Below are 24842 nucleotides of genomic sequence, written 5' to 3' on the forward strand. Positions count from 1 at the left end.
TTTCCAAGAATACCTGGAGTGTGTGTAAGTAGTATATTTTACATGTAAAAAATAAAAATAAATCCAGTTTTAGGGATATGTGATACAAACCGGGGCTGGAATTTGCTGCTCTGTAAATGTGTGTAAACTGGTGGAGGCACAGGGGGTCTGGGGGAGGCACAGGGGGTCTGGGGGAGGCACAGGGGGTCTGGCTGCAGTGGGACAGATGGTTTCTAGCATCATGGGGAAGAAAGGAAGACCCAGCAACATCCCAGGCCCCTAAAAGTCCTGGCTTTAATCTCTTTGCTCAGCTACCTCCCTTTCCACAGTGCTACAGCAGTGCTGGGGCCCTTCCCGTATTTCAGATTGCAGCTCTTCAAGCCAGACCCCATCACCCTGCTTTTCTGTGTCTCGTGGTAAAGCAGGAGTGGAAATGCCTGGCACTGAATATTTTGCCAATACCCTGAGTCCTAGTGGAAGAAGACGAGTGGGGGTAGCACAGTGAGTGAAACTGGAGCACAGAGATCTTGTTCTCTTTTGGTTTTATTCCACTTCAAAACAAAGAGCATCTAGAGTCGGACATCATGTAGGAAATCAGGCAGCAAGGGCCCCACAGCGGGAATTCAGAAGGATTTGTCGGGCTGTTCCTAAGTGACTGTGTCTTCCTCTTCTTCCTCCTCCTCTCCCTTTGAAGTGTGGACTTCGTAGATGACGGCGCAGATGCCAGACAGCCAGGCTGCCACGGTGCCAGCGAAGAAGATGCAAAAGCCGACGAGGCACAGGAAGATGTAGTCCTGCTTGTGCAGCTGGGCCAGGCAGCTGAAGCGCAGCTCTGCCTCCACCGCGGGCATCTGCAGGGCACGCAGACCTTCAGGGGTATAGCAGGTGATATTGTCAGCATCTGAGGGAAAAGCAGAAAAACTCTCTCGCCTGTGTCTTAAGCATTAATGGACGAGATTCCCGATAGAAAAATGATGGAAGAATTTTGCTAAACTCTTGAAAAATGTGTACAGGCTTCACACCGCTCTCCCTCCATGGCTGAGGTAAAATCAGGAGGCAAACCCTTGCCAAATCACAGCTACCAGGTTTCCAGAATGTGATGTTGCCTCCGCAGGAAAATGCTGCCCGTCGGATTACGACACTGCGCAAACTGCTGTCCCTGCAGTGTTCATCTCTGCACTTTTATTTTAATATAAGAGAACTTGTCTTTGTTTGTTTCTGTTTTTTTGTTTGTTTTTTAATCTCAAACACCTTCTGAAGCGACACAGCCTAAATTATGCTGGAATAATGAGGCTTGTGCGCAGGGAGTCAAGTTTGATGACTGGAGTGGTTTGTGGTTAGGCACAGCCTCACCCGCTCTGTGAGAGAGGAAGAGGCAACTCATCAATGATTCAGTTGCCTGTACCCTGTCATACTGTAATACACGCGGTGATAAAACGTATGCTGGCTTTTCCCTCTGAAGTTAGTGAAGGCTGAGCGTGTTGAAAAGCACCATCTCCCTTTGGGACCTGCAGAAGCACAGCGAGCCCTCAAACACAGCTCTCTCCTTCCCTGCAGGCTTTGAACTCTCCGGACCAGGCACTGTTCCTGTGCCAGACACAGCCTGGTCACTACCGGAGGCACTGGATGGAGAGGCCTGAGGGAAAGGCAGCAGCAGAGAGGAAGGAGATACAGGGGATTTATGATCTTAGAATCGTGGAATCATTTAGGTTGGAAAAGAACTTTAAGCTCATCCGGTCCAACTGCGAGCCCAACATCACTGTGCCTACGAAACCATGACCCAAAGTGCCACCGCTACACGTTTTTTGAACCCCTCCAGGGATGGAGACTCCACCACCTCCCTGGACACCCTATTCCAATATCTGACCACTCTTCTGGCGAAGGAATTCTTCCTATTATCCAATCTAACCCTCCCCTGGTGCAACTTAAAGCCATTCCCTCTCATCCTATCATTTCCTACTTAGGAGAAGAGACCAGCACCCACCTCACCTCAACCTCCTTTCTGGGAGCTGCAAAGAGCAGTGAGGTCTCCCTTCAGCATCCTTTTCTCCAGCCTAAACAATCGGCCACCTGCGGATTCACCCACAGCGACTCGCCAGCACGCAGCAAAGCCGAGCAGGGAAGTGGAGCGGCCTCTGCGGGCTTTCTGATTTCTTTGGCTTTCCGATTTCTTTGGCTTTCCCAATTTCCACAGCACGGCACAGGAAGCCATATTCACACTCCTAGACTTGGTTGCCACATCCTTTTCTACTCCTGCCCTCTCAAATTGCCCACAGTGAGCCTTACTCTCCCATTCCAGGGTTCAGTGTGTTATCTCCAGTCTCTCTGATAAGAACAGTAATTTTTATACCGTTCCACAACTGCCTGTAACATACATAAGAAACATAAAGAACTTTATTGTCTATAGGCAGCTTACTACACCTAATAAAACACAGAAATGTCCTCAATTCAGCTCCCCCAGGGCTCTTTTGTGCCCCTTATTTGACAGATAGCCTTTCTGAAATGATTCCTCTTTCACAGCTCACTCTCACCGTTGTGTTGTTCATTACTGACAATCAGGCTTTCTGCATTAATACGTGCTGGGCTCCTTTTCAGACTGGAAACTCAAGTCCCGTGGCTGCAGGACAAGGCTTTGCCCTTGGGAGCAGTGTTTTTTAGGGAAAGAGAAGTGATCAACCTGCCTCATGAACACTGTGTGTCCATGGGCCACTTGTAGAACCTCTCCATATAACATCACCTGGGATGCCAAAATCAGCTGTTTCCCATTGGGAAACAGCTGATTTTGGCGTCCCAGATGATGTAAGGAAAGACGTCTTGGAGACCCCGTTTGCAAGAAATGGCTTTTGTTCAGAAGCAAGCTGTGCTGTGGTGCTGCAGCCAGCGGGACTCGACGCTCACCTGCATCGCATGTCATATGTTTTTTTAATTTGGAAAACTTAGAGTAACACAGAACTGATCTGCTGTGGGTTGGGAACACATGGATCCTCCCATCCATACGGACATAGACGCTTTTCTGAGCACAACCTGGGTTCTGTCATTCAGATTTCACCCGGAACCCAATGCAGAATTCCCATGGGAACAGCAGCTTTGCTGAGTTCTGACCATATGATAATCAGCTGGATGAAACCCGCTCTGGGGAATAGGAGCACCGGGACAGCTCAAAGTTGGAGGATTTGTCATTTTTATCTGTCCTAGCACAACAGCTCCCGTGCCCTCTTATGCACAGGGCATTGTGTACACTCTTCACGTACGGCAACGGGTTGTCGGGGAGCAGACTGTGATCACAGCCCTACAGAAGTCAACAGCTAAATTCTTGCTGCTTTCCAGGACTCAAACTTTGCCCAGAAACCTTGTCAGCGAGACAGGAGAGCAGAAGAGGAGCCAATTGGCTTTCAACCTGCTTTTTTTTTCTCAGCATTGAGCAGAATTGCTGCTGCAAAGGTTGCACCAATGAGGTCTGCCTGGCAGGCACATTGTGCAGGAAGAATGGCTGCTCCATCCCTGGAGGGGTTCAAGGCCAGGTTGGATGGGGCTCTGAGCCCCTGATCCAGTGGGAGGTGTCCCTGCCCATGACAGGGAGGTGGAACTGGATGGGCTCTGAGGTCCCTTCCAACACAAACCATGGTTCTATGATTCTATTGAAGAGGCTAGAAGGAGGTGTTCAAAATGAAGGGGATGCTGGCTGAACTGTGGAGAGCTCAGGGCTGGAAAGGCTGCTCTGAGCAGGTCAGAACAGTGGCAGGAGAGTGTTTACACAGAGCATGGGGGGGTTAACTGATCATCATCGACACACTGGTACTGCAGCAGGAAACTGAGAGCAGCATCTTTCCCCATTCGGATCTCCCCAAAGTCACGTTGGGCTCCTCATTCTTGGCACTGCAGCCACAGAGTGCTGTGATTTGCGGGCACAGAGACACCTCCTGAGGCTGGAGGCAGGTGTTTTAGAGCAGCAGCAATGTCCTAGCTACGGGCTACGCTTCCCTGACTGTCCTAGGATGTGAGTGAGTGTGACTCGCTGTGGGTGGAGCGCCTGTAATCCAGTTGCTCCGATTTGTGTTTTGTGCAACACCAGCAGATGGGACGCACGGTCGACATGCAGTGGCACAGCCCCAGGAGCTGAAGGTTTGGGAAAGAGAACAGAGGGCCCTCTCCGTTCCACACAGATCTCCAGGGGTAGGGAGAAGTCCGGCTCACACGGCCCTCACCTGGAAAATAGATGTTGCTCTCTGTCATCCAGGTGATGAAGTCCAAAAAGGAACAGTTGCAGTGCCACAGGTTGTCACTGAGACCCAGAAACCTCAGGTCGGGCAGGTCTCGGACAGTGCTGGTGTCCAGGAAGGTTAAGCCTGTCCGGCTCAAATCCAGGTGCCTCAGCCAGGTGTTGTTGGCAAAAGCATCCTTCTCAATGGACACAAGGTTGGGGTTGTCAGAGATCTTCAGCACCACCAGGCTGAGGAGGTGCGAGAAGGTGCTAAAGGTGACCTGCGTGAGGTTGTTGAAGCTGAGGTCCAGATAGACCAGCTTGGACACACCAATGAAAGTGAAATCCAGGTCATCCCCCAAGAGGTTCTTCCTGCAGTCCAGGTAGACCAAATCGGCCAAGAAGCTCAACTCAACTGCCGGCAGGTACGAGACGTTGTTTGCCGCCAGAATCAGCTGCCTGGTGTCCAGCGGGATGGCCGCAGGGAACTCCTGCAGCTGCTGCCCTGTGCAGTTCACTTCCAGGTACTGACAGCTACACCCGCTTGGGCAGCTGATCCTCTCCGACGCCATCCCCACCCCTAGAAGAAAGACAAGGCTCAGGGGCTGTGGTCTACCTGAAGGAGACATGCTCTAACACCTCCCAGGCCACCGAGCCCTTTGGGAACTGCAAGCAGCCCTATGGAAGCTGCGTTACTGCCACAGCCATGCCGGGGAGACGTCTGGCTGTGAGGCTGCGGGGAAGCACTTTGTGTCCGTGACTGACCTGAGTCCTTGGCAGGGCGCCTGGCTGCAAACCGAGCCCGCTTTCTACCTGCAGAACGGTGGCTGCAGCGTCTCCATGTCACACCTGGTGCCAGATGACACCTCCGTGATGTCAGTGGCCTCGGGGACAGTGTGATGACCTTGCTGGCTGAGGTGCATCGCGTGGCAGCACCAGAAAGGCGCAGGGTGGGTGGGAACAGTGGCATCCGTGAACCAGTGCTTGCAGGACTGATGGGGAGGTGAAGCAAGGAAGCCAATGTAAGAATTAATTGATAAGTTTCGTGGCAGCTGGTTTGTATTTTTAATTATCTCATCATATAAATCTGTCTCGTAAGATGTAGCTGGTTTAGGTCAAGAGATAGCCTGTCTTAGGGCTGCAAGAATTTATTGATATGCTTAGTTGTCTTTTAAGTTATAGCTGGTTTAGGTCAGGAGATAACCTGAAGAAGTCTCCAGACACGGTTGGGTAACCTAAAAAAACCCCAAACCAAACATTCTCTGAGGATTTACACTTTTTTTTTGTCTAAAACTAGAACAGGCTGCCCAGGGAGGGGGTTGAGTCCCCTTCCCTGGAGGGGTTTAAGGGACGGGTGGGCGAGGTGCTGAGGGACATGGGTTAGTGATTGATGGGAATGGTTGGACTCGATGATCCGGTGGGTCTCTTCCAACCTGGTGATTCTGGGATTCTGTGATATACCCACTGCTTTTGTAAGATGTTATGCCTGTTTTAGAAGGGCATCCAATTCAGCGCTAAATTGTAAAATAAAAGTATTATTGCCTTTGCTTTGAGGACTTTGTCCTTTTCAATATTTTACCAGTGAATGAGTGTTTCTCACACCAGGAACCAAGGAAGCCAGGAACCAAGAAAACAGGAAAACAAGGAACCAAGGAAGCAAGGAATCAAGGAAACAGGAAAACGAGGAACCAAGGAAGCCAGGAATCAAGGAAACAGGAAAACGAGGAACCAAGGCAGCCAGGAACCAAGGAAGCCAGAAAGGCAGGAAGCCAGTAAGTCGTGGGCAGCGTGTGGGACTAGCTTTGTCTCCTTAAGGAGACAGGAGAACGGACCTAAGAAGTTTCTCTCAGAGCCATTTTAGGCCCCCTCGGGTGTGGCTCCCCCCCCACCCGCAACTATTGAGGGCGGAAGCCCCGCCCCTCCGCGCGAGCGGGGTCTAACCCTACGGGGTGAGTGGGCGGGGCCCCTTAAAGCCCCGCCCCCTCCTCGGCTGCGAGGGCGCTGATTGGCCGGCGGCGGGAGGGGCGTGCGTTGATTGGTTGCAGCGGAAGCGGGGGCGGGAGCTGATTGGCCGGCGGCGGGAGAGCCGTGCGCTGATTGGCCGGCGTGGCGCGCGGGGGCGGGCGCAGCGCGCGCCCGGCACATTCGAGCTGCGGCCGTTGCCGCCGCCGCCGCCGCGATGGAGACCATGACGTTCCCCCGCTACAGCCCCGACGACATCATCAGCTACCTCCGCAGCCACGTCCTCACCGGCGCCGAGGCGCGCGGCCTCACCAAGGCGGACGTGTTCGGGAACCCCAAGGTATGGGACGCGGAATGGGAACCCCTCTTGCCCCCCTTTCTTGTCCCCCCCCCCCCTTTCCTGTTCCCCCCCTCCTTTCCTGTTCCCCCCCCCCCTTTCTTGGTTCCCCCCCCCCCCCCCTTTTCTTGGCCGCCCCCCCCTTTTCTTGGCCGCCTCCGCCTTCTTGGCCCCCCCCCCCTCCTTCTTGGCCCCCCCTCCTTCTTGCCCCCCCCCGAGCTGCCTCTCCTCCTTCTTGCCCCCACCCCGAGCTGCCTCTCCTCCTTCTTGCCCCCCCCCCGAGCTGCCTCTCCTCCTTCTTGCCCCCCCCCCGAGCTGCCTCTCCTCCTTCTTGCCCCCCCCCCGAGCTGCCTCTCCTCCTTCTTGCCCCCCCCCCGAGCTGCCTCTCCTCCTTCTTGCCCCCCCCCCGAGCTGCCTCTCCTCCTTCTTGCCCCCCCCCAGCTGCCTCTCCTCCTTCTTGCCCCCCCCCCGAGCTGCCTCTCCTCCTTCTTGCCCCCCCCCGAGCTGCTTCTCCTCCTTCTTGCCCCCCCCCGAGCTGCCCCCCCTCCTTCTTGCCCCCCCCGAGCTGCCCCCCCTCCTTCTTGCCCCCCTAAGCTGCCACCCCCCCCCTTCTTGCCCCCCGAGCTGTGCGAGTCCTGGACCCTGCTGAAGCAGGAGGCTGATCGTGGATTTAACATTGTAGATTAATAACTTGTAGTTGTCTTTTCCCCCTCCATTTAAATAACATGGTGAAGGATTCTCTTTGCTGTGGAGTTACAGTTACTGGGACTTGTTTTTTTTAAGATTGTTGGTGTTTGAAGACTGCTCAGCGAGCAGTGATGTGAAAAACAATGTGTTGCGGTCTCGGGGCTGTAGTTGTGTGACGTGGTTGCTGTCTTATAATTGTGTTTTGAGATGGTAATGCTTAAACTGCAAACTATTGGAAAGTAAAACTTGTTAGTCTTGGTGGCGCAGTGAAATCAGCTTTCATATGTTAAAGGCAGAACTACTTTTATGGCCTAAGTCTAGGAATAATCAATCTGATAAAATACCGATTCTCGTCCTTTCTTTTTGCAGCCTGAAGTTTTACACATGATTTACATGAGAATCCTGCAGAAGGTGTATGCGATCCGCCTGGAGCATTTCTACATGGTACGTCTGTGGTGGGAGGTGTGGAAGGTGACAGGAAAAAATATTGTACTTAAATTCAATGTTGAATCATCTCTGCTTCTGATTAGCAAATGGCAGGTAGCTCATCGCTGTGTTTGTTGTAACTGCGCTTATCGGAGTTTAGAAATTCTGCCTCTGTGGCAGAAAACTTGTGTGGGACGTGCTTTATACCCAAGGGCATTTGTGTTCAGGCAGGCAAGTGGTGTGTTCACTCAGACAGCAGTGAGCTCAGGGCTGCAGTGCAGCTGTCAGCGTGGGTTCTTTACCAGAGCTGAATGAACCTGGGAGCATTGTCTGTGTGCTGGGGCTGAGGCCTTGCTGATGGCATCTGAGAAGTTGTTTTGGTCATTGCTCCTAATCTGGAAAGTAGGTTGAGCTCAAGATACTTGTAGAAATAATGGTTTTGTGGGTGCCCTGCCTCTGGGTTTCAACAGGGTTTTTTTTTGTTCCCATGGAGAGGAGAGTCCCTTCCCAAGTACAGGTTGAGGTGCTCGGGGACATGGTTTAGTGGCAGATAGGAATGGTTGGACTCGATGATCTAAGAGGTCTTTTCCAACCTAGTGATTCTATGATTCTCCAGTAACAGTTCACTATAGTGGGCACAAAGAAAAGCTCAGTTACTACTCTAAGCCTCAAGGAAAAGTTCTGTGGAGACTCCTCTCCTTCTGTGGTTAAACTGTGAAGTCTTTTCTTTGCAATGCTGCGGGTGCCAGAAGTGCCTGGATGCTCTAGGAGGGATTGGAGAAGCCTATGACAAGGCACTGGCCTCGAAAATACATAATGCCATACTGGGCATTGGCCTTTGGCTGTGGCTGGAGAGGAGAGTCTCTGCTTAGATGTTAGACTGGTCCAGAAGGAATACAAATGTTGCTCTTAATGTTTGATCACCTCTACTTATCAATTGACTTAGCGGAAAGTAAGGAGAAATGCAGCCAGAGGTTAGCTGATGCCTTGTTGATTAAAGCTTAATTTATCTTCTGTGTCTGTCTCAAGAACTGATTTGTGAAAGTGAGAATAAATAGTATTGTCTCATGCCAATTTTGGATAAACTGAAAGGGAAGATCACACGTGTACAAGCTAACTTTACAGGCAATGATGTTAGCTGGGATACTAGATTATGAGGTTTAAAAGATCAAGAAAGGTGACAGTGTTACCACTACCATCTTCTCCTGACATCCTCATAGAACAGTTGAGTGTGTGAATTTCAGGGTGTTTAAAGAAAGAGCTTCTTTTTGTTAGGTACGTGATGCAGAGACTGTCCTTCTGCACCAGCTTTGGAAAAATTAAAAGCACAGTTTTAGATTGAATTCCAGAGTTCACCGTTAGTATTTTAGTTATTATTGTTTTTTTTATATTTTGACCAGGAACTGACACTGCTGATTAACTTGATGACATTCTTAGGCTTTTAATGTGTGTTCCCTGCAGATGAGGAGACCATTCTCAGTGCATTTAACCTATTTCAGTTATCTAATCCTGTGGAAACAAACCTGTGTACTTTTGTTTAATTATTCTCTACTTATGCATTGACTCTCTTTACTTTTTAGATGCCAGTCAACGCTGACATAATGTATCCACAGATATTTGAAGGCTTTCTACCTGTTTGTAATTTGTACAGTCACATGTAAGTAGAAGCTGCTGCATATATTCAGTTGCTATTCCTTTTAAAGGTCCATTTTACTAGGAGCAGTGGGGCTTTACGCCTTCTTGCTGATGATTGTTCTGCTGCTTTGTTGGTTCTGAGCAAAGTGAAATTTGCAGATGAACAGGGGACAGTAATGTGTAACAGAATAAAAATCTCAGCAGGCAGCTGTCTTGTCAGAGTGCATGTGTCACCTAAATAATGCAGCCTCACCAAGACGGAGCACGAATCTGTACTTCGAATGGCTAGAGGGTCATCATAACACCTAAAAGAGGAATCTGAAGTACCTGTTGTGTAAATTTGCTGTCTAAATCCTATGTAGATATCTTTGTTGGAATGAGGTGAGTGTTAGATTTTAAGCTTCGTTTCAGTTGTAAGGGGAAAACTGACTAACAATTAAGTGTAAGAGTTCCCTAACTAAGCTGAAAAGTTGCTTTACAGGCAAGTATTTTGTCTATAGAAATTTGTATGACACTGTAAGTATTCAGATTTTTAATGCTGATCTACATATGGAGTCCCACTGTGTTATTCTCCTGAGACTTGCTGTACGTATACTGTGGGATGAGGGGACAAGATCTGTTTTTCAGTAAGTGGATATGGCTCAAAAAGTGTTTTTTTGTTTCTCCTTGCAGGGAGCGCTTACTTCCAGCATGCCGGATTAATGATTTTCAAATTGCTGATGTTTTAAACCCAAGTAAGCAAGTGCATTGTAGTTCTTGTGCTTTCTGGGTGGTGGGTGTCACTTGATATCCAGGTGCTTTTTGTCCTTTGGTGTTGCCAGATGGGCATCTAATATAGAGAACTGTCTCTGGCCTCCTGCTGCTCCCCTGACCCTCGCTGCGTTCCTTATGCCAGCGAGCTCTGTGGGGCAGTGCCTTGTTCCTTATGTAGGCTAATCCGGTTAAATAACTCAGGGGAGATTTGAATGCTACGAGTCTGAGCTGCTGCTCTGGAGAGTGGACTGCGACCTGCCTGAATAGTGTAAGAATAGATGGTAATGAAAATTATCCCGGTATCCCTGGAATGCTATAGGATTTCTTATGCTGATGCCTATTGAATTTTTGCGATTGAATTTTTGCCTCATCCTTTTCAATACACAATTTCTGTGATGGTGGTACAACCAAAACAACTTAGAAAAAGCTATTCTGAAAAACGCTTTCACTTCAGGTTCTGTCTTGTTTAAGACAGTTGAGGCCTCTGTAATTGTGTTTCACGAAGTTTGCTTGAAATGGATCCAAAAAGTCCCTGCTGTTCAAACTGCTCTCCCCAGCTAGCCCTGCAGTCCTTGTGAGGCTCTGTCTTCAGAGCTGTAGTTGAAGACTGATAGGCTTTCTCCCTGGCTTCTGTTTTAATAGGAGGCTGTATTTTAATAGCCTTTCTCATAGGTGCCTTTTTCATTTGTTAAATCGCGTAGAATTGCGAAGCCATTGTAGGTACATAGCTTGGTGCTGGTTTGTATAGTCTGTGGAATCTTTGCAAGGTGAGCAGGGGAAAAACTAATTTGGATTCTAGTGTTTTGTAATTTTTGTCTCTTCTCTGAATTATGTTTTGCCCAACTTATCAATGCAATTGCAATGTGAGTGGACATCAGAATAGTGATGGCTTGCAATTCCTATTTCAGAAACAAAGAGGACAGCTCGCTTCTTGAGTGGCCTTCTTAACTTTGTGAATTTCAGAGAAATCCGACGTGAAGTTTACTTGGAGTTACAACTGAACTATGTAAGACTGGATGCCGTGTTACTCCAGATACCTGCTTAATTATACTTTACTCTCCTATTTCTAGGTTAACATTAAGGTTGTGGGTTTTTTTTAACTGCATGCTTAAATGACACATTGGAATCAGAAAAGCAGTGAAGTAATACAGAAAGGTAACACTTTAATATGTAATATAGCTGTATGACTTCTACGTGATGTTATAAGCATGCGCAACTACTGTTAATGGTTTCAGAAAAACCTTCACAAAGTCCTTAAGGAGACATGTCAGTTAAGAAGAGCGGATGAGCTTGTCAATATCGTAAAGATTTCTGTATGACCATGGCCAAGTTATTACTTAGGCTTTTATCTGAAGTGTTTTTCCAGTAATGTATTTGATAGTTCAGCCTGGTAAGCAAAGGGTTGACACCTCATATCATTTTGAGAAAAGTCGCGTAACGCTCAAGCTGAAGCCAGAATTGCAGGTGCCTTCTCTTCTGAGTATCTCAGTCGGTCAGAGCTGGTGTGTTTCCTGTGAAATAATGATAAGTATGGGTTTAACGGAAGACCAGAGAGAAACCATATTTCTCTAAAATAATAACTCTCCCTCTCTGAATATTTAATTTGCAGAAATCTGCTATGGAGAAACACCAACAACTGGAGACTGCAAATCGGGAGGCATCATTGAAGCTGGAGAAACTGAAGTGAGTGTGAGGAGTAAGCGCTGAGAGATGCATTACTTGACTTTTGTGTTCAGTGGACATGGTTTGGACAGGCTGGATCAGTGAGCTGAGGCCAATTGTATGAGGTTCAACAAGGCCAAGTGCCAGGACCTGCACTTCTCTTGTCCACTCATGGGCCTTCCCAAAACAGTGTTTTGTGGTTTTGGTGTTGGAGGCAGAAACCTGGATGAGATGGGCCATTGGCCTAAGGGCATTTCTTATGCCCACTGTATGAATAGACCTGGAGTTGCTGAATACATCTCGGATATTTGGATTGCTTTACATTTTGTTAGTAGTCTATCCAACAGTCTGTGAACAGGATACTGTAGCAATAAACAGAAGATAAATATCATTAGGGGTCTTGGGAAGCAAAGTACAGCCAGGCACAAAAATAACCATTTGAAATACATACTGAGGAAGAGATTACTCTTTCATGGCCCAGCATTTTTGGTATCAAATAATAGAATTTGTGCTAAAGAGAGAATAACCCCATGCAATGCTTCAGGCATAGTAGGAGAGTGACTGTCAAGCTGCACAGCAGAAAAGGAGCTGGGGATGCTGGTTGACAGCTGGCTGAACATGAGCTCACATGGCCACAGGTGGCCAAGAAGGCGGATGGCGTCGTGGCTTGTATCAGCACTGGTGTGGCCAGCAGGAGAAGGGAAGTGATTGTGCCCTGTACTTGGCATTGATGAGGCTGCACCTTGAACCCTGTGTTCAGTTTTGGGCCCCTCTCCCTAGGAAAGTAATTGAGCTGCTGGAGCGTGTTCAGAGAAGGGTAACAAAGTTGGTAAAGGGTCTGGAGCACAGGGGTTACGAGAAGCAGCTGAGGGATCTGGGACGGTTTAGTCCACATAAAAGGAGACTGAGGGGAGACCTTATCCCTGTCTACAGCTCCCTGAAAGGAGGTTGTGGTAAGGTGGGCTTTGGTCTCTTCTCCCAAGTAACGAGTGATAGGAAAGGAGGAAATAGCCTCAAGTTGTGCCATGAGCAATTTAGATTGGATATTAGGAAAAATATCTTCCCCAAACTGTGTGTCAATCATTGGAAGAGGCTGCCGGGGGAGATATTGGACTCACCATCCCTGGAGGGATTTAGAAGATGTGTAGATGTGGTGCTTAGAGAAGGGGTTCAGTTGAGGCTTAGCAGTGTTATGCTGATGGTTGGACTCGATCGTAAGGGTCTTTTCCAACCTAAATAATTCTATGATTCTATGTGGGCTGCCTAAATAGGAGCTGAGTAGTTGAGCTGTGTGATTTGACAGAATTGTTTGATAACTACTGTAGGAACCTTTAATTTGAGCAGGCTTGAATTCTCCTTTGACTTTTGTCTGTCTTTGATGATTAGCCTCCCTGGAAATAAAATAATAAATATAGAGATTTTACTGCTGGGTCGTACTCTGAGTTACAGAAGTAGCTCTACTGGCATTAGGCTAGAAGAGTTGCCATCAGAAAATAAAAATGTGACTTTGGATGTATGTGTTTTACTTTGAGAGGATATTGTATTTTGTACGTTGGAGAGTACGGTGAAACTTTTCGCTGTTTAGTTAGGTTCTAGTGGTATGTCTTTATCTCTTCAATAATTGTAGGAATCCCATCTTTAACTTAATAGATGGGTAATTTTGCCTTCCTTAGTTGACATGTTTGCCCCATTCTCCGTTTTGGGCCGTTTAGTCCTACTGCCTGTGTCTTTGGACCATTAAGTTTTGTTTTTGCTTGCGGATAATAGGATGAAGAGATGGCTAGTTTCCAAGAGAGCTTTCAAAGCAGAGAGTTTTTTCTCTGATAGTTCCACAAAAGTTTTCTTTTGTGCTTTGCTTGATGTGATCTTTAAACTTTGTTCTCTGTAATGCTTCTGCCACTTCTTGCCAAAACAGCTTTTTAGATTATGCTTTTACTACAAGATCTTACAAACACAGGAAAATAAGATGTATTAATTTGAGACTGTCTTGCCCTGATCACTAAAGTTACTGTTTGTAAACTCTTTCGAGAGAGTGATTGTTTTATCTACTATACTCTGACCTGAGTATAATGATGCTGAAACTGTCCAATATCTTTATATTTGCTTAGCACCATTCCAGCTGAACATCAAGAAGAGGTCAAGAAGCTGACTGAGAATATTCGAGAACTGGAGCAACTACTAAGGCAAGAGTATCGTCGGAAACAGGTGTGATCTTGTTATATATTTCTTGGAAATGCTGCTATGGCTTCTGATCATGAGTGTTTCTTATTTCTGTCGGTTTAGTTCCCTACTTCTACAAAGGATAAGGGGGTTGCTCTGATTTAAAACAAAGGTCATTGCAACACAATATCTTGTGTAACCCCTAGCACCAACCCTTCATTCCACTGTAAGGAATGTAAAATGTACTTGAAATCAGACTTAGGGAATGAAAAAGTGTATTCAGCCCTTTCCTTTTGAAATGCACTCCTGTAACGATTTGGGAGATACCTGTGTTATTGTTTAGGAGTGTGATGTGCATGTTTCCCTCTGCTTTCCACCTGACTTTGAAGAATTAGATCTGGAGGTAAGCCAGGGCAGGAAATGAGCCTAAGAAGGGTCACCCGAGGGAATGCCAGGCAAAAAGAGCAGGATTGATTGCAGGGGTGACTTTCCAGCAATGGCAACTTGCCTTTGAGGTCTCATAGGTAACCTTTGGAAAAAAAAAATAAAAATCTTTGGTTACGTTTGGGGTTTTTTGTTACATTAACTCACGTCTCTACTATTAATATTAGTAACCACGTGCTTGACTTCTCTATTATTGTGGACTTAACTTATTTTCTCAAGAGCAGTGCCTCTGGTGAAGAAGGTTGTGTGTGTATAACTCTGCCAGGGCCAGTAAGAATAGAGGTAGTCCATCTCTTATTCCTGTTTCTAGTTAACTACTGCTGGCTCCATCCCTAGTGCTCCCAGTTTTCCTTCAGTGTCTTTTCAAATTCAGTTGTTCGGTTTTTTTTTTTTTTTTAAATCAGTAAATTGTATAGATTGTGATTTTTGTCTGCTAGTAATGACACTGCAAAGAAACCATAAATGGGATTTCTCTTGCAGACATACTTATAACAAAGGAGGCATCAGTTGTAGAGATGCTTATTTAAAGTTTGTTGCTTTCTTTAGACAGCTTTGCAAGAAGTGATTGCGCAAAAGAAGACTGAGATCTCGGAGAAGACGCGGAAACTGGTAAGTATCCTCAGTGCAGGTGTAGGCTGTACCTTGCATCTCAGATCAACCTATAGATTATCTTTCTTTCTAGGATCAAATTATTCTTGGAGCTAGGTAATGTTCAGCTGGTGGTTATTAATTTTTTAAAAATGATTTAGCCTAATGTTTTCCCCCATGAAAGCTTTGCTACAGTACTTCTTTTAACTTTAAACACGTCTCTGCAGTGTGAAACTCCTTCTGTGTTCAGGAAGCTGATCTGTTAAAGGGCAAGAAATGTGGACTTCTCAGAAGCTATTTGGCTTACCTGAAGTGCATAGAATGGGTAATGAGGCAGTCACTGAACTGATGGGGACAAACCAGGAGGTTTTTGAGAGGCTGCACAGGAAGCTTGTTGCTCTTGTACCTGGCTGATACAGCTGGCTGTGAAACCCAGTTGCCCTAGGTGAGGTGCTTGAAGGAGAGAGCTGCTAGTAATGTGGATTAGCTGGCAGGCATTTTGGGGGTACTAGTTAAATGCTGTCCTTGTGACTTTGTGTGCATGTTCAGGGAGCAAAGTGAGCTGTTAGCTAATTTGATTTGGAATGTTAATGCTGTTTAGAGGAATTTATCTTTAAAACAAACTTCCTAATGAGGAATGCCTTACGACAGAGAAGAGTCCTCTTCATAGGATCCTGGCAAACCATGCCTCACAATTCTTGGTTCACCTAATTGCTAATATTGAAAGTGTGTTTGTGTTGTTTACTAGAATGAGCTTAAAGTGACAATGACCACTTTGAAAGAAGAACAAGAGCAGCTGAAATCAAAAATCGTGGAAAGTCCAGAGGAACTGAAGAACTACAAAGAGCTGATGAAGGAGACTGTTAAGAAACTCAAGAAATCAAAGGTGGGCTTTTCCTCTGTCTGCATAAGGAGGTATTCTATTAGAAAAAGCACATTTTATTGACTTGTCATCATCTAGAAGTGCTTCTGAATGACATCTTGTCAAAAATAGATAGAAAAGTGGTTAGTCTGAAAGGAAGTCATGACTTTGGAGGAAACTGAAAGTTCTTGGGGCGTAGTTTTGGAGGGTTTTTTTTGTTGGTGATGCGGCTTTGTTGTTTTTTGAAAAGTGGGTTTGCAGTCACTGCTGCTCTGTCCTCGCTGAGTATCCGTCTATTTGTGAAACTAGGTGTAGAATTCTTGAATCTTATCTATGCTTTATATACCTGTCTGGCTGTTTGCTCTCAGAAGATGACAATATCTTGGCAGGTCACAAATGTCCTTGGATTTAGAACGTGCTTCTTGGTACCCCTGTTACCATCTACTGTTTCTGGAGAGGATGGCTCTCTCCATTACCATGCTGGACACTGAGTTCCCTTCCCAGCTTTTGAGGCTTTTTTATAGTAATGTTCAGTCTTTAAATGTTTATAGTTCATGATCGCTCTTACATTAGTGGAGCTTGCATAACTTTGTCTTTCAGGTATTTTGGTTTCAAAGGTATAAACTTTGCTGCTGTAATTAGAGACATCTGGTTTTTTGGTGCTTTACTTAACTCCTGTTTTACCAGTAGAGAATTTCTTCACTGTACAGCTTTTTTTCTGTCCTGGAAGCTCTTCTAGCAAGCTGGTTAGTTCAGTGTAGAACACTTGCATATCACTTCCCTGTGCTTTCCAAACCGAAGATCTTTCTTCAGTAACTGTTAAGTATTAATTCTGGTGTGTATTAAACAATGGATATGAAGGTCAATATGTTAATACTGTACAAAATAACTGCTGAACTCCAAAATTGTTATATTAATACTTTTTTCTCTTTATAGCAAGAAGTTATTGAGAAGTATGAAGTTTATAGAGACCTAGTTGAGGTTCTACCATCATGCCTGATGGAGGTGCAGTTATATCAAAAGAAGATGGAAAGACAGGGGGCCAACGTGGAGACACTAGCCAGTGTATTATCAGAGGTTTGTATTATCCAAATTGTATCTGCTTAGGGAGAATTTAATGGCTAAACGAGATAGGTGTTCATCAGTAAATGTCTGTATTTTGAAAGTTCCTATATCTTCTCCTCCCCCAAAAGAAAGAATTTGGATAACTTCAAAACCTCATTCTGAAAAACATCAGTAAAATATAGCGGCTGCTTTGCTGTGTGCCACTAGCTAATGTACTATTGACCACTTTAATAGTCAAAGCCTTTGTTGCCATAGAAACCTGACCTAAAATAGTTTGAACTGTCGTGGGGTTGTTAGTAGGAAATAAATGATAGAAAAAGAAAAGTGAGATTCAGTTTCTTCTGCCTAGAGTGCAGAAACTAAGAGCAAAAAAATTACTACTTCAAGAAGAGTCATGTCTTCAGTGCCTTTAACTTTATTGATATTACTAAGCCAGCCTTTCCCCTGTGAAATGTTTGTCACAATACGGTACCTTACTCTACAGTACTTGGTTTTGGGAGAATGCAGTTGTTAGGAGTGTCTGAAAAGTGATATGTGCTCTTTTGGGGTCTTTGTACAGCATATGTTCAGAATACCCTTGACTAAGAGCTATCGCAGAACTTGTAGGAACTTCTGGAAATCATTGTAAGTGATGGGATCTTGTCCATTTGGACGTATTTAAAATCAAGTAAAGTTTAGGGAACAGGGATTTAACTGGGAGAATTAGTTAGCAATCTGATCCTAAAAAGCAGGAAGCTAGTTCAAATCTTAGTAAACCAGTGAGGTTTTGATTATTTTTCCCCCATTTAATTTATTTCAATACTTTATGCACTCTAGGCCAGAAATCTGGAGGACCAGCTTGAGAGTGCTCAGACAGATCTGAAAAAGTTGAAGACAGATGAAATGTCCTTGAAGAGACTGGTCACTGCAAAACATGAGAAGCTGTCTACGGCTGAAATAAGGATAAAAAAGAAGCGTGAAGATGTCGAGCAATATAAGCAAACCGTATTTGAGTATGGATGAGTTGATGTTTCTGCCTGATGCTACTTTATGTCTTCCTTGTGTTACCACAGTTTGCATCTGGTGCAAGCATGTAGCTTGGCAGTGAGAAGAAAATGAGCGATGTGGGATAGCTTTGTATGAAGACCAGTGATGCTGCAGGCAGGGACTTGGGGTCTCAAATCAATAATTGCAATGTGACTTGACAGGAATTCTTTTATTGGAGCACTAATTTAATTTATAATGCTTATTCTTGATTCTTTTATCTTCTTAAAGAGAATGTCACATTGGGATAATTTTCCAACTTATCAGACTTCAACAAAGCCCCATTTGCCTTTCATGAATTTTTCATAATTTCCCTTGCCACTTTTGCTCATTATCAAAGATGTTCAAGACCCATGGGGAAATGGGGCTCGTATCTCAGAGGAGTATTATCCTGACATGATGCTTCTAAAACAAAAGGAAAAGTGTCATATGATCAAAGCCTCTCAGCCCATCTTCCTTCCTCCTGTACACTAAAGGCAAGTTGCAAGGCAGCGTTCACAGCGCAGCGGTTGCTTCTGCAGCAGCAAACTGCAGTGTTGTAAGGCTGTGACTTCACTGTGAGATTAGAAGTGCTGAACTCTTATAGAGAAAGCTTATTATATAACATTTGACATGGATAAGAAAGGAAATACGGAAAATTGTCGTCTGGGTAGATTAACTATGATGGAAGAGAGCTTTTTCTACATAGCTGAGAGAGTCAGCTAAGGCTTAGTCATGCTGAAAGGCTTGTATGGTGTGTAGAATATCAGCAAGATTCCCAGGCTTCCTTTGCTCCTCATTTAGTGTATTGTACCAGCAAAATGAGATTAATGAAAAACAATTTTTCCTTCCAAATAAATAATGAAAAAAATATATAATTTAATGCTCCTTTATGCTAAAAGTTGCTGCTGATTGATCTGATTTTAATGTGTTGGATATTTCCCTTTAGTGATAAAATTAGATTCTTTGATAAGCAAGAGGGGAAGGGAGGTAACCTTGGTTTGAGAACAAAAGTTTTTACTGGTGAATGAGAGAATGTGTCCTGACTATTCCCCTGAGGTAGGAAGCTGTAAGTTGGCTCTCGTTAAGCGTGACTTAGCGAGTGGATGCCATTCTGTAGAGAAGGCAGTTGCTACGCTTCCAACTGTAATTATTGTACAAATGTTTATAAAGTGGTAGGCGGTTTTTGCACTTGAAGTCAGAGCAGATCTGTTCCCACACTAACCCTTTGCTTATTGCACGGCAGCTCACAGCCAGAGCTATCTGAATTTACCTGGGAGATGGGGAAATATGATTTGGTCTTTTTTTGGGATGCAGTGAAATGATGGGTTGGAAGCTGCAGATGTGTGGGATTAGAGCTCTTGCTTGGTGGGAAGGGGTCTGAGGCTAAGGAAAATGTGTGAGATTTAGTTATGCTGAAACATGCTCCTAGAAGCTGTTAGTTTCACACTCCTAAAACGCAAACTTTCCTTGTGGTGGGGTTAGGTTTAATCTGGAATTAGTCAAATGTTTCCGTATTAACTTTTTCTCCCACTTTTAGGTATTGTAACAAAATTCAGGAAAAGAGGGGTGCAGTATATGACAAAGTGACAGCCATTCACAAGGAAATCCAACTGACAAGGTTCAAAATTCAGCAGCTGAAAGAGAACGCTGAAAAAGAAGAAACGAAAGCCAAGGTGAGTTGTTTGGTTTTGGGTTTGTTTCATAAAAAAATCCTGTTTGGTATACTCAAAACTGATTTTTTACTTCGTGTATGTAGAAGAAAGCATTTATTAGCCCTAAAAATGAGTAGGGAGGGATAGCACTTCCTCTTGGTGGTTCCACAGGGTTGCTAGGGCTTGTGTTCATCTCCGCAGGCTGTAGGTGGCCCACAGGAGAAGTGGGCTTTGCAGAGGAGACTCTGGAATGGTGTGTGTGCTTTGGGAGGTGAAATTAAACTTGTCTTCCCACCTGTGACTTTAGCAGGCGCTATACTAGTTCCGTGGTGTCTATTTTTGTATCATTGGCTCTAATCAGTCAAATGTTTTTCTTTTTTTCGTTTGGCCCCCAGGACCTGTCCTGTGAGGTCTTACGTTAGTGTTGTAGTGATGGACAGTACTGTAATCTTCTCAACAGTCTCCCTCAAATACAGGACCACAAATCCTATCTTCTCAGGGTTTCAGGAAGGTGACTGTCCAGCTTAGCTTTGGAAAGAGGCAGGAATCCTAGTGGCTTGGGAGTGAGGAATCACATTCTGCCTATAGCACCTTATCCTGTCTCTTCGTTACTGAAGTGCTCTGCGTGCTTGGGGACAGTGGTAGCAGTCAGAGTGGCAGGTGGTACAGATTTACACAGAATGGGGCAGTAGCACTGGGTATACTGGGCTAGTGCTGGTTATTTGACTGTTTTAGTATTGTGGCCACTGGAGTTATAACAGAAACATATCAGAATAAGAGCCGAAGCCCCAATATTGTTTTGTAACTTTCCTGTGTTCTGTGAATGCTGCTTTTTAAGACTGGGACAAGGTACTTTTGAAATCACTTAAGATCATCAAACTACTCTGTTGCATCCTTGTAAACTACAAACGTTAACTTTGCTGATGAGTTTTCCCCTCCTTTATCTCTTCTTTCTAGGAAATATATCAAAATCTGAAGGCTGCATTGGAGAAGAATCACGACTCTCTCATTAAGATAGCAAAGAGTTACGCAGCCTCAAGAGAAGAAAAAATTGCTGAACTGAACAAGTGGCTGCTTAGAGTTCAGAATCCTGAAAGTAGTTCTTAGACCTGTCTTTGCTTGTATTCCACTTTCATTATGCCCGTCCTCGTTTCTGAACTCCAGAGCTTGTGCTTTCTGTGGGATGGGTAACTATACCAGGAGGAAGCCAGCTTTCTCAAAGAACAAGTTGGAGCACATTTGGCTTTCTAGGCAGATCATGATGTCATGAGCTTGCTAATGTGGATGAGCTCCACACTCTGTCTAGCCTGTTCGTATTGTTTCAGTCAGTGTCTGATTTTAGTGGTAATAACGCAGGTCTCGCTGACACCAAATTGCTTGATGTTTAAACAAAATCCTGCTTTTTATAGAAACTGTGCTGCGAGCTTTGATCTGGGGACACCTGGTGCTTTGGTCTGGCCTGAGTGGATGGTTCAAGATAAGTCAGTAGCAGGTGATATTCCACTACCATTATTCAACTAGGTTTAAATCCTCTTGTAACAGTAGCATATGTGTAAATGCCAGCTTACTGTCCTGTAAACACTCAAAAGTATCATTTTGGTTTAACAGCGCAGTACCTCTAGATACTCAAACTCGTTGTTCCTATTCTGTGAAATATTAAACCGTAATTTGTGTTTATTAAAAAGTCTGGTTTTGAGTGCTTCGTCCTATTAAAAAAAGACATAACTGATTATTTTGTGCCCTAACTTGTAATGGCACTCATTTTGCCATGGTGTTTTTAATTAATTCCAGGAATAAGATGTTAATTTAGAAAATAGTTGATGTAAGAATATTTAACCCTACTTCTTTTATGTCTTTACCCTCCTCACTCTCCTGACTGACTTTGAGTACAGTTCCAACTTTGGCGTGCATGTTTGTAGGAACGTGTAGTACTGGAACTCTTCTTATAGTGAAGGGAGGAAGGTTCAAGCCTATACAAATAATCTTTCTGGTTTTGTTTTATTCTTCACTTTCTGTTACTAGCTAGAGGTGCTGGCAAGTCAGCTGGGAACAGCAGATGATCGTTGCTTCTAAAGGTTTTCTGAGACATCAGGCCCTTCTCATATTTTGCTTTCAGGTTTTTTCTTGCACTGTAGCATGTGGGGCATTTCAGTGAAAGTCTGTGTTAATATCTTAACCTTGTACAAAGCTTCTTGTAAAATTTTCCCATTTACACCAAATACAATCTGATAGGGATGTGTGTAACACAACTTTGTATTTACAAGTGAGTGAACTTATCCCAGCAGTCCTGCGGTGTTGTGCAGCTGCATCTGGTGTGAGACTCATGAAGGTCTAATTGCTGAGGTTGATGATTTTTTCCAAGACCTAAAGATGTTATACACATGCAAGGCTCAGAAAAGTTCTTTATGGATTTCATGCTCTAGGCCACACGTGGAATAATGAGTGATATAATATTATGGGTATTGTGCTTTGAAAGTGAGTTTTTTAATGAGTCTCTCCTTTTGTGCTGTATGTTAATGGATGAAGTTCTCCATGTGCAGGAGTGCTCCACTCCCTTTGCTCTGTATCAGATGCTAGTGTGATGCAGATACGATCTACAGGAAGATGTTTCTTCCCATTGGCAGTATGTGCAAATGAACTTGATCCCTGTGCAAAACTCTGATAATTTTTAGGCATTTCTGGACTTAGAATACTATTAAGTTCTTGAATACAGATGGCAAGGCTTGTCTAGAGTTTTCTCTGAGTGTGCATGAGGTATCTGTGCTTCTCATGTCTGTCTAGCTTATATTCCAGCTTGACGAGACATTGGAAGCCAAACATTCCTCCTTTTAAATTCATTGAGAATTTTTGGGTGTGTTTATATTTTTTTTTTCTTTTTTTTGGTAATGCAATAAGGATTCAAAGTAAACTCATGTGACTTGGTACTTCCTAAATATGGCAGTGATATCTGCTTTCTCATAAGGGCTGGTTTGGGGTTGTGCTCCACAGCCTGGCTATTGGAACGGCTTTCAGGAAAGATTCCCAAAACTTCTAAGAGATGCTGCAAGAGATTACTCCAGCTCTGAGTTTGACTGGATAAGCTTCCCATCCTTCAGGAAACTGCATAGTAAAGGTCAAGATTCTTTAGGTTAGAGAGATCGTACTTGTGTAGCCCAGTGTTTAGGAATTTGCAGGACAAGAAAAATAATGGATTCTGGCTCCTGCTCTTGGGTTTCGCAGCAGTAGTTGTTGGATAAAATAAAAGGCTGCAATTCATGAGGAAACTAAACTTCTCGTTTCCAGGACGGGTTTTTTTATTTCCCATAGGCTCTTGTGCCTTCAGAGTGGCCTCTCTCTTTGTACCTAGAATACCTATAAATAAAATACAACCAAAGCTATATTTTATCTAGAGATAATTGGTGTGAGTCCAGTGCTGCTTCTCAAGAATTTCTTCTCGCCTTGAGCTGTATGGCAGGGTAGTGGGGTGAGTTTTAGTGTGACCTGACTAGCAGTGCAGGTAGGATGCCTCAGCTAAGGCGAGGGCAGCGTTATTAAAAATTTCCTTTTTTTTTGGTTAGTACTTCTAGCTAAATGCTTGGAGCCTTCTGCCAAGGCCTAAATCAAAGAAAACTGCAGGGCTCCTTTATCTTGAGGCGCTGCAGTGAATTACAGATGGACATCTATCATGAAGCTGATGGAGGAGAATAGCCAGGCTGGGCTTAATGGAGTAAGCCCTTCACAGCCTTCCCTGTGGTCTATCTGCGAGAATAATTGGATGTTGGTAGCTGCTATATAGCTGGGCATAACACAGTTTAAATCAGGTTTAAATGTGGGGTTTATTTTCCCATGTGCTTCAGTACTTCATGTCCTACATAAAGCCTGTAGCAAATCTGCATAGAGCTGCTTGGGCTGCGAGGCTTTCTGGTCTCACTTGTTTAAAATGTGTTTAATATTCCGTAAGGAATGAAGAAGCTGGTCCTTGAAAATAGTAGCCGTGCTACAGACTTCTGAAAAGGTTACTCTCAGCTCTGTACATTCTTCCCTTAGGCATAAATGATGCTCTCAGTGTCTGAGTCGCATTGAATGTATGTGAATTTAATTCCTCGATAGCTCCTGTTAGTTTCCCACCAATATTTGTTTATGTGGTAAATGAGAGAGCTTTTCTTAGGATTATGGGAAGAACGTTCCCAGGGCTCTAATCTAATGTGTGTGGTTCAGTTTAGCTTTGCCTTGGAGAATTCCACGCTTATCTCTTTCGTGCTGCTCCCCCGGCTTCTCTCTGTGCCTGCTGGTTGGTGGCACCGTGGCACCTTCCTGCTCTCCAAGGCCAAGTGCCATCTCTGATCTGGTTTCTAGCCAAGCTGTGTCTACACTGCCTGTAGTATCTGGGTCAAATGGTGTTTGTGAGGAGTCTTTACAAGAATCAAAACCTCACAAAAAGCCTACACTGATAGCAGTGGTGTTTACGACCACCTCTCATACCCATACCCATGCGTTAATTCAGGGTGAAATCTTTAGCAGTACAAAAGTACAAACTGCATGCATGTTTGCAGCTGGATTGTGGATTTAAAGATTAATATGAAAAGTATTCTTAGCTCCTAATCCTGTAAGCAAACATGTAATTTCTACTGAGGTGAGAGCGCTCCATATGAATGTATTAGTCTAGTAATAACGTATAGTGTCTCTCCTTCAGTATTTCTCCTTCTAGCACAACTCGTATGTGGAGAAAAGATACCTTGTTTTCCTCTGGCCATAAAAGCCTATTGCTGCCTACGAACCCTTCTACTTGAAAAAAAGAAAATGCTAATATTATAAGTGCTGTGTATGTGAGGGAATGTGCCAGCTTGTGTATTGCTGAACTGAAAAATAATTATTCTTATAGATGTGTCTGCTAGGTTTTTAAGCTAAAAGCCTGAAGGGAAGCAGGAATTTTTTCCAGTGATGTGAGCTGATCTTGGTTATTCGCTCAGTCTGGGAAACCTCCATATCAGCCTTCATGCCTACAACTGGCTATGCTTCCACTTCTGACCTTAAACTTCATCTTGTGGTGGTGCTAGTGTCTGGTTTTGGGTAGATTAGCAATGCTGCTTCACCTCTTCCAGCACACAAGGTCCAACAGTTCATGTGTGCTATTAATGTAGCTTTATACCGTACCTGTATTCAAAACATCCAGGGTGTACTGGCAAGTCCTTGCTCTGAATTTCTGTAGCTATTCTAGTATCTGCAAGATCTTTGCTTTGTTTAGGTATCACCTAGATCCAGTTACAACTGCTTATCTTTTGCTTGGGCTACTGATAGCATCAACCTGAAGATAGCGTGCCTCTTCAGAAGAAATTTAGCTCCCTTATAGTCACGTGTAGATTATATGTTGCTTATTCCTTCTGTATAGCAAACAATTATTGTAGCTATATGTAATGATCTAGGATATCTTTTTAAGCACTTTCC

General features: G+C 44.5%; 2 protein-coding genes across 2 annotated transcripts; one reads left to right on the forward strand and one right to left on the reverse strand.

Annotated features, from left to right (window-relative positions):
- Positions 1–626: 626 nt before the first annotated feature.
- LRRC52 (leucine rich repeat containing 52) lies at positions 627–4809 on the reverse strand. Its single transcript, XM_069862731.1, has 2 exons — positions 4185–4809; positions 627–880 (listed from the first exon to the last, which is right to left on the reverse strand). Exons 1-2 carry the CDS (start codon positions 4807–4809, stop codon positions 627–629), a joined length of 879 nt encoding a protein of 292 aa, XP_069718832.1.
- A 1514-nt stretch (positions 4810–6323) lies between these two features.
- On the forward strand, positions 6324–21065 carry NUF2 (NUF2 component of NDC80 kinetochore complex). Its single transcript, XM_069862718.1, has 13 exons — positions 6324–6482; positions 7536–7610; positions 9173–9249; positions 9900–9961; positions 10889–10986; positions 11590–11663; positions 13751–13847; positions 14793–14855; positions 15583–15720; positions 16633–16773; positions 17578–17753; positions 19304–19439; positions 20376–21065. The coding sequence occupies exons 1-13, from the start codon at positions 6360–6362 to the stop codon at positions 20523–20525; spliced, it is 1410 nt and encodes a 469-aa protein (XP_069718819.1). The 5' UTR covers positions 6324–6359; the 3' UTR covers positions 20526–21065.
- The last annotated feature ends 3777 nt before the right edge of the window (positions 21066–24842 follow it).

Source organism: Phaenicophaeus curvirostris, chromosome 8 (genome assembly GCF_032191515.1).
Source record: "Phaenicophaeus curvirostris isolate KB17595 chromosome 8, BPBGC_Pcur_1.0, whole genome shotgun sequence".
Lineage (NCBI taxonomy): Eukaryota > Metazoa > Chordata > Aves > Cuculiformes > Cuculidae > Phaenicophaeus > Phaenicophaeus curvirostris.

Bases quoted from the DNA above. Each gene is read 5' to 3' on its own strand.
- NUF2 (XM_069862718.1), top strand. From the start codon at position 6,360: ATGGAGACCATGACGTTCCCCCGCTACAGCCCCGACGACATCATCAGC. The intron at 9,962-10,888 runs GTAAGCAAGTGC...TTCCTATTTCAG, and splicing joins TGCTGATGTTTTAAACCCAA to AAACAAAGAGGACAGCTCGC. The intron at 16,774-17,577 runs GTTTGTATTATC...TATGCACTCTAG, and splicing joins TAGCCAGTGTATTATCAGAG to GCCAGAAATCTGGAGGACCA.
- LRRC52 (XM_069862731.1), bottom strand. From the start codon at position 4,809: ATGTCTCCTTCAGGTAGACCACAGCCCCTGAGCCTTGTCTTTCTTCTA. The intron at 881-4,184 runs GTGAGGGCCGTG...CTTTTCCCTCAG, and splicing joins GAGCAACATCTATTTTCCAG to ATGCTGACAATATCACCTGC.